We start from the raw sequence: 13,681 nt of genomic DNA, 5'->3' as shown, positions 1-13,681 counted from the left end.
TGAATTCATTCACAATTTCTCCATGCAATTTCACAGCTCACTGTACCTACGCTGTCAATACGACGCTTATCATGAATAGTGACACAAAACAAAATGAAATGCCATTCGACTTTAAATCTTACCAATAAAAGATAGAATATTAAATGCAACAGCATTTCATTTTTAGTTACTGTTCATGATAAGCAACGAATAGAGCCATTAATTTATGCTTTCATGTAAGGCCTAATAAAAGTTACAAGGTGTTTTACGGTCATGTAACTACTTGGGTTGGGGGATTGCTGACAAACATAAAACATTATTTATAAAATTCCACTTTTATATTTTTATTAATAGGATAAATCATGATAAATACATAGTTATTGTACGATTTAAAAAATATGTAGGTACAAGAAAACAAAACAATAAGGAGATTTGTACGAAAACGTTTTTGATTGATGTTGACGGTAAATCAATGTTTTCGGTACCAGTGAATTACGGTATTACGTCAGTATTACTCATTAACATTATTATAACTAGCCACTTTGCAGTTTCAAAGTAAAAAAATAATTGTCAAAATTTCTTGATACTTATTAAAATATTCTTAGCGCAGCAAGTATTTGTAGCCGTTACCTGAAATGGCTAGTTATAGGCGATTTAGCCTGTTGTGATAGACACTATCATTATTTTCGATATGGCAAATATCCTTAACCCAGAAGGCTAGGGCAGTAAAACGGTAGCAATACTAAGATTCAACTAAGCTGGTGGTGAGATCTTCATTGTCATCCGTCAGTATGTACGAGTACGAATTCTTGAGGGAGCCGACCTGGTTTTGAAGGCCTCTCAAGCGTATCTCCACCAGTTCGAAGTTTTCTTGCAAACTGCTTATCTGCATTTGCATCCTTTGGCGGATCTGTTCACATTCAAGTAATTAATGATTACTATTATATAATTATGTAGCGAACAAGAGAGGTACAGGTCCAAGGCATGAATCTATTACAAAGATTTTAAGACTTTCATTGTCAAGCCCACAATTTGCAAGTAACGATTACGGCTAGTCTAGCGAGTTTGTTCCTGGCTGCGAAAGTGTTAAAGTTAATTTGACTCATTTCCCGTATAATTATGTAATTTGGCAATTAAGATTATAAAACAATGTTGTTAGCGTAGGCAGGTAAGTAATAGCCTGTAAGGAAAGGAAGGTGAATGAATTTGAAAGAAACATATGGTTGTCTGTAAAGTCGGTTTACGGACGATAATTTTGCGTGATAACGTCATAAGAAAACATTACCGTACCAAGCATTACGTTACGTAACGCTACCATGGAGATCTGTCCACAACGTGACACTTTTTCGTGCATGCTACTGGTGTTCATCGATTTATAAGATGTTATGACGTCAAAAAATAACGCCAGCTTCAACCAGCTCTAAAAGCGTCTTGATGTTCAGATGACGCACGCGATTACCATTGACATAACATAAATTGTGTTTCTTTAGGTATTACCTATTTACAAAATGTAAACAAACCACAATAACGGTATTTGGACAAGAATGTTCAAGTCAAATAATTAAACTCGGTGGTGTTTTTTTTTATTTACTAGTAGGTTTGCCTGCCCGAGTTCATCCTGCGTGTTAAGGCCCCTATACATAATGCGCCATCGCCGGCCATTCTGGGGGACGCATTTATGCGTTAGAGGAAGCAAGTGATATTGCTATCTCATTCTACCGCATGGCTGCATCTCTTGGACTGGCCGGCGATGGCCCATTGTGTACAGGGGCCTTTACACATATCGTGTTCACTTTCAGCCGCATTCAGACTATTTTAGTTCACCTTTATTATTTTGATACTTTCATTATTTTAATATTTAAAATGAACCAAAATATTTGTTTTATTTTCGTATCAGCATAAGAAGGTCAATGTTAAAACTGGTTAATGTAGGTTTTTGTGTATGCGCAAAATAAATGACATTGATACGTTTTAGACAAAACTACTAAAACTAGTTTAATAATATGCACATACGCAAGATAAGACGATATAATTCGTCTTTTTAACATTAGAAAAAAAGTAAACAATCTTGACGTGTCTTTTTTTTATTGAACTATGTACACTTTTGAAAAATAAGTCACGGCAAATATGCAACAAAAAAAAATGATTTTCAATTTAGAGACACGTCAAGATCGCATTGTCTTTTTCTAATGCTAAAAAAATGAACTATAGACAATCTCATTCCAATTTTCATATATTATAGGTACTTACCTATGTACAGTCAAGTATAAAAATATAGGTGCACAAACTGAAAAATATGTCCCATAAGTAGCTCTTATGTCAACGAATTAAGAACTATGGGATATATCTTTGAGTAGGTAAGTTGTCTATATACTTTTACACTTGACTGTTCTATACACATACGCACCTCCTCCTCAAATCTCAAAATGCATGTTATTGTTAGCAATACACATTAGTCACACACACAAACATGAATTTAGTTGAGAGTCTATCAGCCAGGCACAGCACTAATAAAAACGCAAAATACTTTTTTATAAAATTTTAACAAACTACTCAAACTAGGGATACGATTTAGTAAAAGAAATAAAGTTTAATGTTTATTGGTGATGCGACGGAATACTCTCTCGGGATATTGTGTGTTGTTATGAAAAAACGTGTAGACTTAGTGTAGCGTAGGAAATTATGAATGGTTCTCTAAGCTGTGATACAATGATCGCTAATAAACAAGCAAAAAATCCTTTCATTACGGTTACGTAATACCACAAGCGCACTTGCACGCCACGTCATGCGTATAATTATCTATTAGACGTGGGTTAAGAATTTTAAAAACTAAACCTGAATTAAAATTGTATTATACATAGACCCTTAATCGAGGGGTGCGTGGTCAAACCCGATAAGTCGAGTAAAAGGGTTTTTGAAATTAGAACTATATGTGACATGCGTAGAATTTTTATTTGAATGATAAAATATTTGGATTTATCGGGTTTGACCTCCAAACCCTCGCTTTAATCTTGTTACCAGTGGGTGGTTTTACATGTTAATAATTATATATAAGGAAGTAGTTATGATAAGGAGACTTCCGATTTAATTACAGGCAACAAGCCGTTAAAATGAGTTCCGACCGTCTAGCATGAATAGCGTTCTCGCGCGCGATTCCATGCTTCAAGTCGCGCAAGATGTATGGAGTCGCGCGCGAGATCGCAACTCGTGCTAGCAGCTCGGATGTTCTTTTTCCGTGTTTTTGTAACACTGCAATTTAACAGTCTTCAATTGAATCTCGCGTATTAAAGGAACATGGCAGAACAACATAAGGTAAAAGTACGCTTCACCGAATGCTTAAGACCTAGACGTACGTTTATTTTTTTAATTAGTTCTGGTATTTTCATACGAATATGTTCAATACTAAAATTAAAACTTAGATAAATTTGTCCTCATTTAAACATACCTATAAATTACTGAAATGATTGGACGTGTATTAAAAATAATTTTAAAGTCATTTTTTCCAGTTTCCTTAATTGTACGATTTACCGAACTAAGAATCGTGATTTGCACATTATACCGAATAGGGAGGCCGCATTACCGAACTAGGAAATAATTGTATGAAAATATGGTGTTGAGTGGTGCTCAAACTTTAGTAGTTCAGTATTAAGTCCCTACTATAATTCGTTTTTTAGCATTAGAAAGATGGTAAGCGATCTTGACGTTTTTTTTTAAATTGTAAAATACTTTTGAAAAATAAGTCATGCAACAATTATCAAACATGTAATGTACGTATAAGTATAAAAAAATTTGGCTGTTTCATACATTTTGTCTGGTCCATTTTCTATGGAAGGGTAAAATTTTTTCGCGATTTCGAGGTTGGTTCCATAGTAAAAGTTGCTAAGTATAATCCAAAAACCTCCCTGGCAATGGGAATGCAGTTATATTTTAGCCACCCTGTATGGGAACCCCGGAATTTCATAACAAAACTAAAAAGTTAAAAAAATCACAATCGCTCAGGACGAGAGGAATCTAAAAAAAATTTTTGGTCGTCTAGGTTTGGTTTGGACCACCCTGCATAAAATATTATTGTTTTATTATTTTTATTATCTTATTGGTTTTTTTGTCCACATTCAGAGACTATTATCAGGCGTCCAATAAGTATGTCTAAAGTTTGAGAAGCGCTGGCATTGAAATGATGGTCACAAAAAATAAACATATAAATATAGACCTAGCCGTTATCGTAATAAGGATGATATTCTAATGAACATCGAATAGAAACATGGCCAACGCAAACATGAGTTCGGTAGTAGAGACCATGGGTACCATTCACCGAACGGCCGTTCGGTGAACGAAACATGGAAAATATGTGGATCCTATTTCGCGAACAGGTTTTAAAAATAGTATTTAAATCGTAATCAATATGGTATTACTACAAATCTATCATTAAATTTAATACTTGAATCCATTACAAAACCGTACATGTATAAAGTTCTTGCTAATACTGACGTAAAATATCTAAAATTATTGTTTCATAATAGTCTTGCCAAAAACCTTATTATGATGCCAAAAAGTCGTAAAACATGAACATTTCAAACGCAGTTTTATAATAATCTATATAGGTTTTTGTTGTTCGGCAATTGCTCATAAAATTACAAATACATTAATTTATTTGTGAAATTAATTAGTTAATCTAAATAGTTCGTAATCCACTACTAGAAAAATAATTTCAAAAACATACGCTTTCCCTGATTCCGGACGCTGTTCGATAATACCTTCCAATCAAATTGTCGGTGTACTCATCACCGAACTCACATTAAGCTTAATTTCTGGTAATATAACTGCACTATATTAATTAAATTTACTAAAATACACAAACTAATTAGGTAATCACACTGTAAAACCATATTTTGAAACACAGAAATAAATTTAAAAGGTTTTATGACCTTAACAAATATACGCAACTTCTTAACGATTTCTTTAAGGTCGCCCATACAAAGTGACAATCGGCAGCGACGATCCGTTTCGATCAGTTGCCACGTCCTAACTGCGGCACAAATTGGCCGACTCTGAGGCATAATGGAAGGGATAGGTATTTAACTCGTGGAAAAAAAATACGCAAGTAAATATCAGCTGTAAGTAATAGACTTATAGCCTAAAATAGAAGAAATTCGGTGATACGGACGGATATTGAGCGTTCGGTGAAGCGTACTTTTACCTTACCCTATTGGATTGATTATAACTCACGTCATCCCGTTCTTTCTGCGAAGCCCTACACTGGGCCCGGCTCTGTACGAGTTGTTTCTCCAGCTCAGTTATCTGGGCCTGCATGTATCTCCTGTTGGACTCGAAGCGCTCCTTCAGCCGTGTCTGCGAACGCGAGCTCTCGGCGCGAAGCTCGTCGAGATCTTTCAGTATTTTCGCACATTCCGCCGCCTTCTCTTTATATCTCACCTCTAGTTGTGTCAGTTTCTCTTCGAAACGAAATGCTTTGGACCTGTTTAAAAGCCAAAGTTCAGTGACATCGTTTAAATATACTTACTGTTCCATATGATGGTCAGTAGGTAGGTAAGTACTAGACACTTGTTACGCTGCGTCTTACGCTTGCGCGGCGCGGCGCAGCGGGCCCAAAGCGTTCGCGTTCGCAACGAGATCGCCCACGTAGGACACTTCTATAATACATATCAAAGGATTGATTCACCCCGCGCCGCATCGCTTCGCTTCGCGTTCGCGTGTTGTTGTGTTGTACGTAGTAAGTACGCTGCGTTAATCAGCGACACAAAGTAACATAGGGTACAGCAAAATCTGAGTGTAAAACTGAATATCTAAATGGTAAAAGTAATGCTCATTTTGTACTTACTTAAAGTCATCTAGCTCTTTAGATATTCCATCAAGATCGTGGGCCTTTTCAAGAAGTGCAATTTTAATCATTTTGTTTTCCTCCAACAACTTGTCTTTTTCAACTTTCTCTTGATTTAAACTATTTACAGCGTGGACTAACTAGAAATTTTAAAATCAAAATGTATGTTATTGTGATCTATTTAATGTGGTGATATAATATGTTAGTTGGAATACCGGCCCGAATAAATAAGTTTCTAGGGTATTGTTGGGAAATATCATTTTGATAAAATACCAGTTGGTCTACAGATAATTATGTAATATATTGTGAGTGCCAAGGGTACGCTCATTTGAAATCACCAATTGAGTTCCCATTGCCAATTCCTGTCTCCATCATCAGATCAGCTCCATCTCATCATAATATTGCATTGTCATCCGATTCACATACTAAGTATATAGGCATAATTTTAGCTTTTTAAAGGAAGTGCTTGAAAAATGGTTTGCAAGATTTGAATAAAAAAAGTTAATTACACACGAACATGTCATGTTAAATATAAGCTTGAATTCAAAACCGAACTGCTACCTTTTCCCTGACAAGCTGCAACTCGTTAGAAATTTGCTGCGTGCTCTCCTCGGCCAGCTTCTGCAGCTGTTTGGACTCCTGCAGCTGGATCTGGGCGCCCTTCAGGAGGTCCGGCAGCTGTGCTAGCTCCTGCAGCTTCTCTTGGAACTGTAACTGTAGTTAACTTACGGTAAGTTTTGTAATTGCACTGCTGTTTTTCTTATAGCAAATGTCTACAAGTATGCTATTGCATATCGCGTAAAGTGCTACCACGAGTTTTAATATTGTACAAATATAGCCTATTTTTTAATTGTATTTTATTTTATTTTTGTGAATGTAATAAAGCATACCCTGTTTGACTTCATATTGTGAACACAACTGTGTTTGACATAAAGTTTTAAGTCATAATGTACTGTTTGTCATATTATTATTAGTCCTAAAACTGAAACCGTTAATTTTTCAGGATTTTCAAAAGGTTATCCTTTAGATAGGTTAGGTTAGGTTTGTTTTATGGCAATCCTGAAAAGTTACGCGTTTCTGAACCAATCAAATTTAGACTAACAAAAATACGGACAAACAATAGGTACATTATGACCACACATCGGTAACTCGTGGCATTTAGGTAGCACTTAAAAGATTTATTCTTAATTATTATTTGGGTTAATTAGTTAATAATATTAAACAAAGTTAAAAATTAATACACAACACTAATTCCTATACGAGTCGAGAAAATGATACCACTAAAAAAAGGAATTGATTAAACTTATCTTTTAAGTGCTACCCAAATGCCACGAGTTACCGATGTGTAATTATGATTTAAAACTTTTTGGGAAACAATAGAGACTCCTCTTATTTTTACACGAAGCCCAAGGATTTCTCATACCTTCATCTTTTGAATTTCTATATGTATCTGCTCCGTAACTTGCTTGTTGTCGAACTCGATCATCTCGCGCTGTCGCCTCGCCTCTTCCACTTGTTGCTGGGCTTGTAGGTACTGCGATAACAATGAAACATGAAAGGATAGATTAAATTATTAACCCTTTAACCGCCAGAGTCTGATATATAAGACATTACATATCCAGCTCATTTCGCCACAGTCTGATAAATAAGACAAAGATCTGATTTGGTTTTTACAGCACATTTACAACTCCCGTATGCCAACCTTACTCTGCGTGGTACAATTACTGTCGGTGGCGACACGAGCGAAAATTGCTGGCGGTTAACAGGTTAAAGATGATATACGAAAATTATGATTCCAAGCGGACGTTGTAACGAGCAGAAGCTAATGTAAACTAAACATGTACCTTTAAACCCTACATGGCTTAACAATTAACTTCAAACCCGGGTTGGAAAATCCATTCGATCCTCTCGCAAAAATCTACCCTATTAGGTACCTTTTCTTAATAGCAAAGATAGTCTAATAATCGCATCGCATAATCTGACAGATGGATTTACCCGAGTTTGGAGATAAGCGAGTCATATTTAGGTACTTTAGATGCACTCAACTAATAGCATACTTCAGAAGTTCAGATATACTCAACTACTTACGGATAGTTTTCCAGGAAATAAGTTAAAACTGAATGTTTTAGGTATTTGATTAATCCGTTTGATTTGGTTTAAAATTCTATTAATGAACAATCTCGCGTTTAAAACGCTGCCAAATAAGCGTTTGAAGCGCTGAATTTTTTTCCATAAACCACCAGGAGATCATTTCCCATTAGGCGGTATATGTAACTAAGGCTTGTCAGTATAGTGACACAACTCACTTAAGCATTATTTTAATATGTCTCGTTTTATTATAGAAATAGAGTTGCTATTTGAAAGTGCATCACATTGGATTCCGGGAGTATATTGTAAGAGCTTCCGTTGTCAAGGTGCGGGGGTGGTACCACCCACTGCACCCCGTTATAACAGTAGGAATAGGGTTCCTATGTAGTAGTGGATGCACTAGACTTGCGCAGTCCAAATTCTATTAGAGACTAAGTATATAATGAAGACAGCTAAACCCTAAGGTGCACTCCTGTAAAATATTTTGGAGCAAACTAACTCAAACTCAGGACCTCCAGCTTCGTATGCAAGATAACTGGCGACTAAGTTAAGCCGGTTAAAAAGTTAATCAACATGGATATCGAATAGGCTTGGTTGTTTACTGTGCTTGTATATGATAATATTGATAATAATCACTTATACAAAATATTATAAAATCATTTAAATTTTCTTTTGTATGTTCTATATATAAAACCGACAACGGAAAAATATTAAAAAGCATATAAAAATGTTTAATTTAGGAAACAAAACATATTCAGGTACCTAGTGGCGGCACCAGCTTTGTAGGCAACCCGTAGCTGAGTCACCCTTCCTTTTCTGTATAAGTTTAAAGAGAATAGCCCAAGAGCCTGAATATCAGATAAACCGATGGGAATCGAGTTTTATGGACGCTCCGCGAAGCTGCAGGCACATTCACCGAAAATTAGGATAAAGAGTGATTACGGGGCCTTTTATAATCATCATAATCAGCCTTCTTTTTAAAAGTACAATATATATTCTACGTTACAAGTTATTATTAACTAGTCTTTATTTTATATAGAAGAGCGGAAATGACCAGGGCTACTTAAATAGTTTTTAATTGACTTTGTACTTTACATACCATTTTAATAAGGTAAATATTTGATAACATTTACCTATAAACTATACTTTAACACTTCCATATCGGAGTTTGTGATTGTAGTAGTTAACTCGCTATTTACATTTGTAAATAGGTACCTATCTAACCTATACGCGTACCAAAATTTAATTTCAGCGTTATGCGTCTGTACCTACATATATTACGTACCTACATAACAAAGTCACTAATTACGAAATACACGGAAATATGTAGGTATCTTCATATATAAATATAACTTATATACGTCATTAATGTAATTATATATTAAAAATGCACACTTTCCTAAAAACTAGTTCCTTCGACAATTATAGGTTGAAAAGCGGAGTCCGGGCTCCTTGGTAGGTATAATATTATACCAACAGGATCTTGCGAACACGATTGAATAACATATAGATACCTACAAATCGTCTACCTACTGTAGGTATACAATTCATATCACCTATGCGCTCCTAGTACTCAGATGCACTTCATGTGCAAATTGTGCAATGTTGCATTGTTGCACAATGTACCTGAATCACTGATATAGCATTTCGAAGCAAAATGTGCAGATTCTTGGAACTTCTGCAGTTCGTCCGAGTTGCTTTGCGATATGGTGGTCATTGTATAAAAGTCACAATCAGTTTTCAGGATGTAGATAATTTTCCCCACCCGTAGGTAAGTACTAATCATAGTAATATATTATATTATAGTATATTATCAGAGGGCGAAATTTTTATACTTTCTTCAAAACAGAACGAAGTACGTAAGTAAGTACCTAAATTATACACACTAGAACTAATCTAAAAAAAGAGGGTTTTGAGATATAATACCTAGAGTCACGTCCTAAAATTAAGAGGATAAACTATAAACACATTTTTATTAAGATACGATAGACATGAAAACTTTTAATAATATATTTTTATCATATTAGTAATATAGGTTACGTCGGAGAACTTCCTCCCTACATTCCCTGCGGGAATACTACCTTTAATCGCCGGGTAAAAATCTAAGTACATACATAGTTCGTTTTTTTAGCATTAAAAAGAACTTGAAAGAACGTAAGCAATCTTGACATGTCTTTTAATTGAAAAACGCTTTTTAAAAATCAGTAACTATTACTTATGAAAGCAGAAGAATATAAATGATCGTATTAGATTCATAATTGTTACATATTTGCCCCAACTTCTTTTTAAAATGTGTTTTTCAATTGAAAGACACATCTAGATTGTTTACCTTATTTCTAATGGTAAAAATAACGAACTATAATAAGTTTAGTATAATATGTAATGGTAAAATTTACCCTCATTCTGTACTCCTGCAATTGTTCCGATTTCTCGTTGACGGTAAATCTCAATTCCTCAATTTCCTCTTTCATGTCCCGGATTTGAGTTTTCATCGCTGCGACGTCTTGATTGCCATTAACCCGGGTGCCCTTGGGAATAATTCACGAACCAGTTAATGAATAAAGTAGAGAACAGACGAACGAAGAAGGTTATAATATAAATTATACCTTTTCAACTAACTCAGCGGAGCAGATATCATTTAGTTTCCGCTCTAGATCTTTAAGTTTGTCTTCGTATTTCTCTCGCTGAGTTCTTTCCTCATCGGCTGCGTTTTTCGCTCGAACCAGGTCTTCACGCATCTTCAAGATCTAATGAGAGAAACTTTACGTAATGAGCATATGCGCAAATATACATTATTTCGCCAATCCCCGCCCAAAAGGGAACACAGCACGCCAGTGGATCAGTTTTATCTCTAAATCTGGTACAACAGGGTATTCCCGTTGTACAAATTTAGAGATAACACTGATCCACTAAGCCTCGGTTAGGTACACGAGTACAACGTGTCCCAAAATTCAACGATAAGCTGGCACCAGAAGATGGACCTGCTCATGACTTAAAGTACCCACTCGAGGAAAAATAAAAGAAAAATTGTAAAATTGTAGACATGGTCGTTAAAAATACCACTAGTCCCATCGACACCCGATTTTTTTATTTTTTTTTGTAATTCCATAAGTAATAAATTGAGATATTTTTTTTCCTCGAGTAGTCATGAGAGGTCCATCTTCTGGTGCCAGCTTAATGTTGAATTTTGGGACACGTGGTAAGTATATGAATTCCTAATAGAGGCTTATGATATGACATTTTTCGACAGGTTATTGAGAATCGCTACAGATGTTGCCAATCGGTTCCTGATTACTGATTAGTGCTAGGCAAGCAAGAAGATTAGGTAAATGGGCGAAGGTAAGAATCCAAGATGAAAATTCCTTAATTTTTAAGCCCATGTTTCGGAAGGTTCAAGAAAGACTTCATGAGTATAATTTTTCTTTAAAAATAAAAGTGCATTCGCGCTTCCATTCAGAGCACATTCAGAGTAATAGGGAATATTAGGCAAAGCTCTGCGTAGGTGGCACCACTAGCACATACAGTAAACAAAACATCATCAACGACACATCATGCGTCACTAGGTCAATCACATGGCCTACCGTGAAACATGACAATCGAAAGTGCAGTTTCTCCCTTTCTATCACTCTTGCTTATTCGATCGATAGAGAGGCAGGCAGATAAAGAGATTTTGACTATTGCGTTTCACGGTAGGCCACCACCTGTAAACAAACCACATTGGTGCATCAATATCATAGTGAAAAATGTCAAAAAAAAGTTTGCCAAGTATGTATAAGTTACTCTGTGGTTTACCAAACAAATTAGTGCTGCACTCTGGCGGCAGAACATTACAGTAATACTCCCTATTGGGTACTCATTATTATACTATGTACCTTCTCACCTCGGGATACTTAGCCACGGGATTCCCTGGCCCGTGGTCTCGAACGACTTCTTCTGCGTCGGTCAGCTAGTGACAAAAAAATATATAGTTGTAGTTTGCAGCAGACTGTTCACAGTGACCAACTGATCAGTGATCACACATGGATCACACTGAATTAGCGCTACAGATATACTTAATTACTTATTCCCTAATTACAAGTACTCAAACAACTGAATCTGTACTGAACTTTTATAGTGCAATTTGTTCAAAATCAAACGAAAATCCGGAAAAGACTTTCCCCATGTCTCATGGTTATAACACCTTCCTTATGAGCTCTCCAAACGTGGTCCATACTTTTGTGGCTAATGGCATTTGATCGATCTATTGAATATGTTACGCGTTAGGTATCGCCTGTGACTCCTGAGAGCAACACTGTCTGTTGTATGTTAGTATGTTGTAGATACTGAACGGCTACCGCGAAAACCGAAATTCGCAAATTGCGGGGATCTTTCTCTTTTACTCCAACGAAGGCGTAATTAGAGTGACAGAGAAAAATCTCCGCAAATTGCGAACTTCGATTTTCGCGGTTATAGCCCAGAGGGCCTACCGCGAACCACGTTCGACGTGTTACCTCCCTGTCACACTTACGTACGAATTAACAAGTACAACAGGGAGGCAGCACGTCGAACGTGGTTCGCGGTAGGCCCTCTGAGTGCCTACCGCGAACCACGTTCGACGTGTTGCCTCTCTGTCGGACATGTGAATTCGTACGTACGTGTGTATGAGAGAGCCATGACATCTAACGTGATTCGCGGTAGGCACACTGTACTGTAAGAAATGTTGGTGAAACAATTCGTCATATAATTTCACCCTTTATCGACCTGCGGCCGTATACACATTCTTTCTTCAGTCCATACGCATGATCCAAAAGAACATACCGATCCGTAAATGACATTTCTATGTTTCCGATTCGATACATCGAGCCGTTCGTTTCGTATGGCTGCTAACTCCATTTGGATTTCTTTGACTTCGCCCTCCATGTCGCCCAACTGTTTTTGCTAATAAAAAATAAAAGAAAAAAAAACAAAAACTCCGTATTTATACTTGTGATAATAATTACTTATACAATCACCTACACACAACATTAAAGTTTTATAACTTCCGTGCCTACATTTAAATAAACTTAAATCAGCCAATGAAGTCGGTCGGTAGGTAATAAAAACCTAGCCGGGCTAGCACATGGCTGGCGCGACACTATTTCGCCCGCGATATAGACTACCCGACCCTTTTTAATTAATACCATCAGAAAAAAGACGGGTAGTCTATATCGCGGGCGAGATACTGTCGCGCCCCTCCTGTGCTAGACCTACCTACTGGTATAAAATAGGTAGGTACTTAACAACAAAAACTGATTGTAATAAAACCTTGAATCAAATTCTCATATCTCAATAATAGAGTTACCAATCATTATGCATAAATAATAAGTATGTCGTTACATATAATTGTTGAATACTTACTAAAACCGAGGACTCTTCTTTGCAGTTAGAGTCATCGTCTTTCTTGTATTTACTAAACGGCCAATAATCAGTTTGAGGCATTAATAATAAGATTATGACTCTCTTGTTACGAACCAATGTAAAGTATTAACCATATGTTCTAAATATAATAAAATAACTACAAACGTTAAGTAATATATTAAAAAGTATCACCACAACAATCTATACGGCTTTGACAGGTATAATTTTACCAAAGACCTTTTTTTCAAGCCAGGCACCAAACATTTCGTACAATATTCAATATTTGCTGTATGAATAACATCATAAAAATCAAAAATGTATAAAAATTGAAATGGTCATAATAAACATTTATATTTTCCCGGGCTCTTATTTAAAGATTTATCAAGTGTGGATTCTTTC

At 36.0% G+C, this 13,681-nt stretch overlaps 1 protein-coding gene across 2 annotated transcripts; it reads right to left on the bottom strand.

Moving 5' to 3' along the window:
• Nucleotides 1-295: 295 nt before the first annotated feature.
• LOC134678680 (myosin heavy chain, cardiac muscle isoform-like) lies at nucleotides 296-13,508 on the bottom strand. 2 transcript variants are annotated; one of them, XM_063537330.1, is made up of 10 exons: nucleotides 13,283-13,508; nucleotides 12,704-12,823; nucleotides 11,787-11,852; nucleotides 10,513-10,653; nucleotides 10,303-10,434; nucleotides 7,242-7,352; nucleotides 6,380-6,532; nucleotides 5,819-5,958; nucleotides 5,206-5,455; nucleotides 296-889 (listed from the first exon to the last, which is right to left on the bottom strand). In XM_063537330.1, the coding sequence occupies exons 1-10, from the start codon at nucleotides 13,361-13,363 to the stop codon at nucleotides 722-724; spliced, it is 1,362 nt and encodes a 453-aa protein (XP_063393400.1). In that variant the 5' UTR covers nucleotides 13,364-13,508; the 3' UTR covers nucleotides 296-721. The 2 variants fall into 2 exon arrangements, with proteins under 2 accessions (XP_063393400.1, XP_063393401.1); XM_063537331.1 differs by lacking the exon at nucleotides 12,704-12,823 and having other exon boundaries at nucleotides 13,283-13,507.
• Nucleotides 13,509-13,681: the final 173 nt, after the last annotated feature.

The sequence above is a fragment of the Cydia fagiglandana genome, chromosome Z (assembly GCF_963556715.1).
Source record: "Cydia fagiglandana chromosome Z, ilCydFagi1.1, whole genome shotgun sequence".
Classification (NCBI taxonomy): Eukaryota; Metazoa; Arthropoda; class Insecta; order Lepidoptera; family Tortricidae; genus Cydia; species Cydia fagiglandana.
Note: the sequence above shows the minus strand (reverse complement) of the source record. Positions and strands in the feature narration are given on the sequence as shown.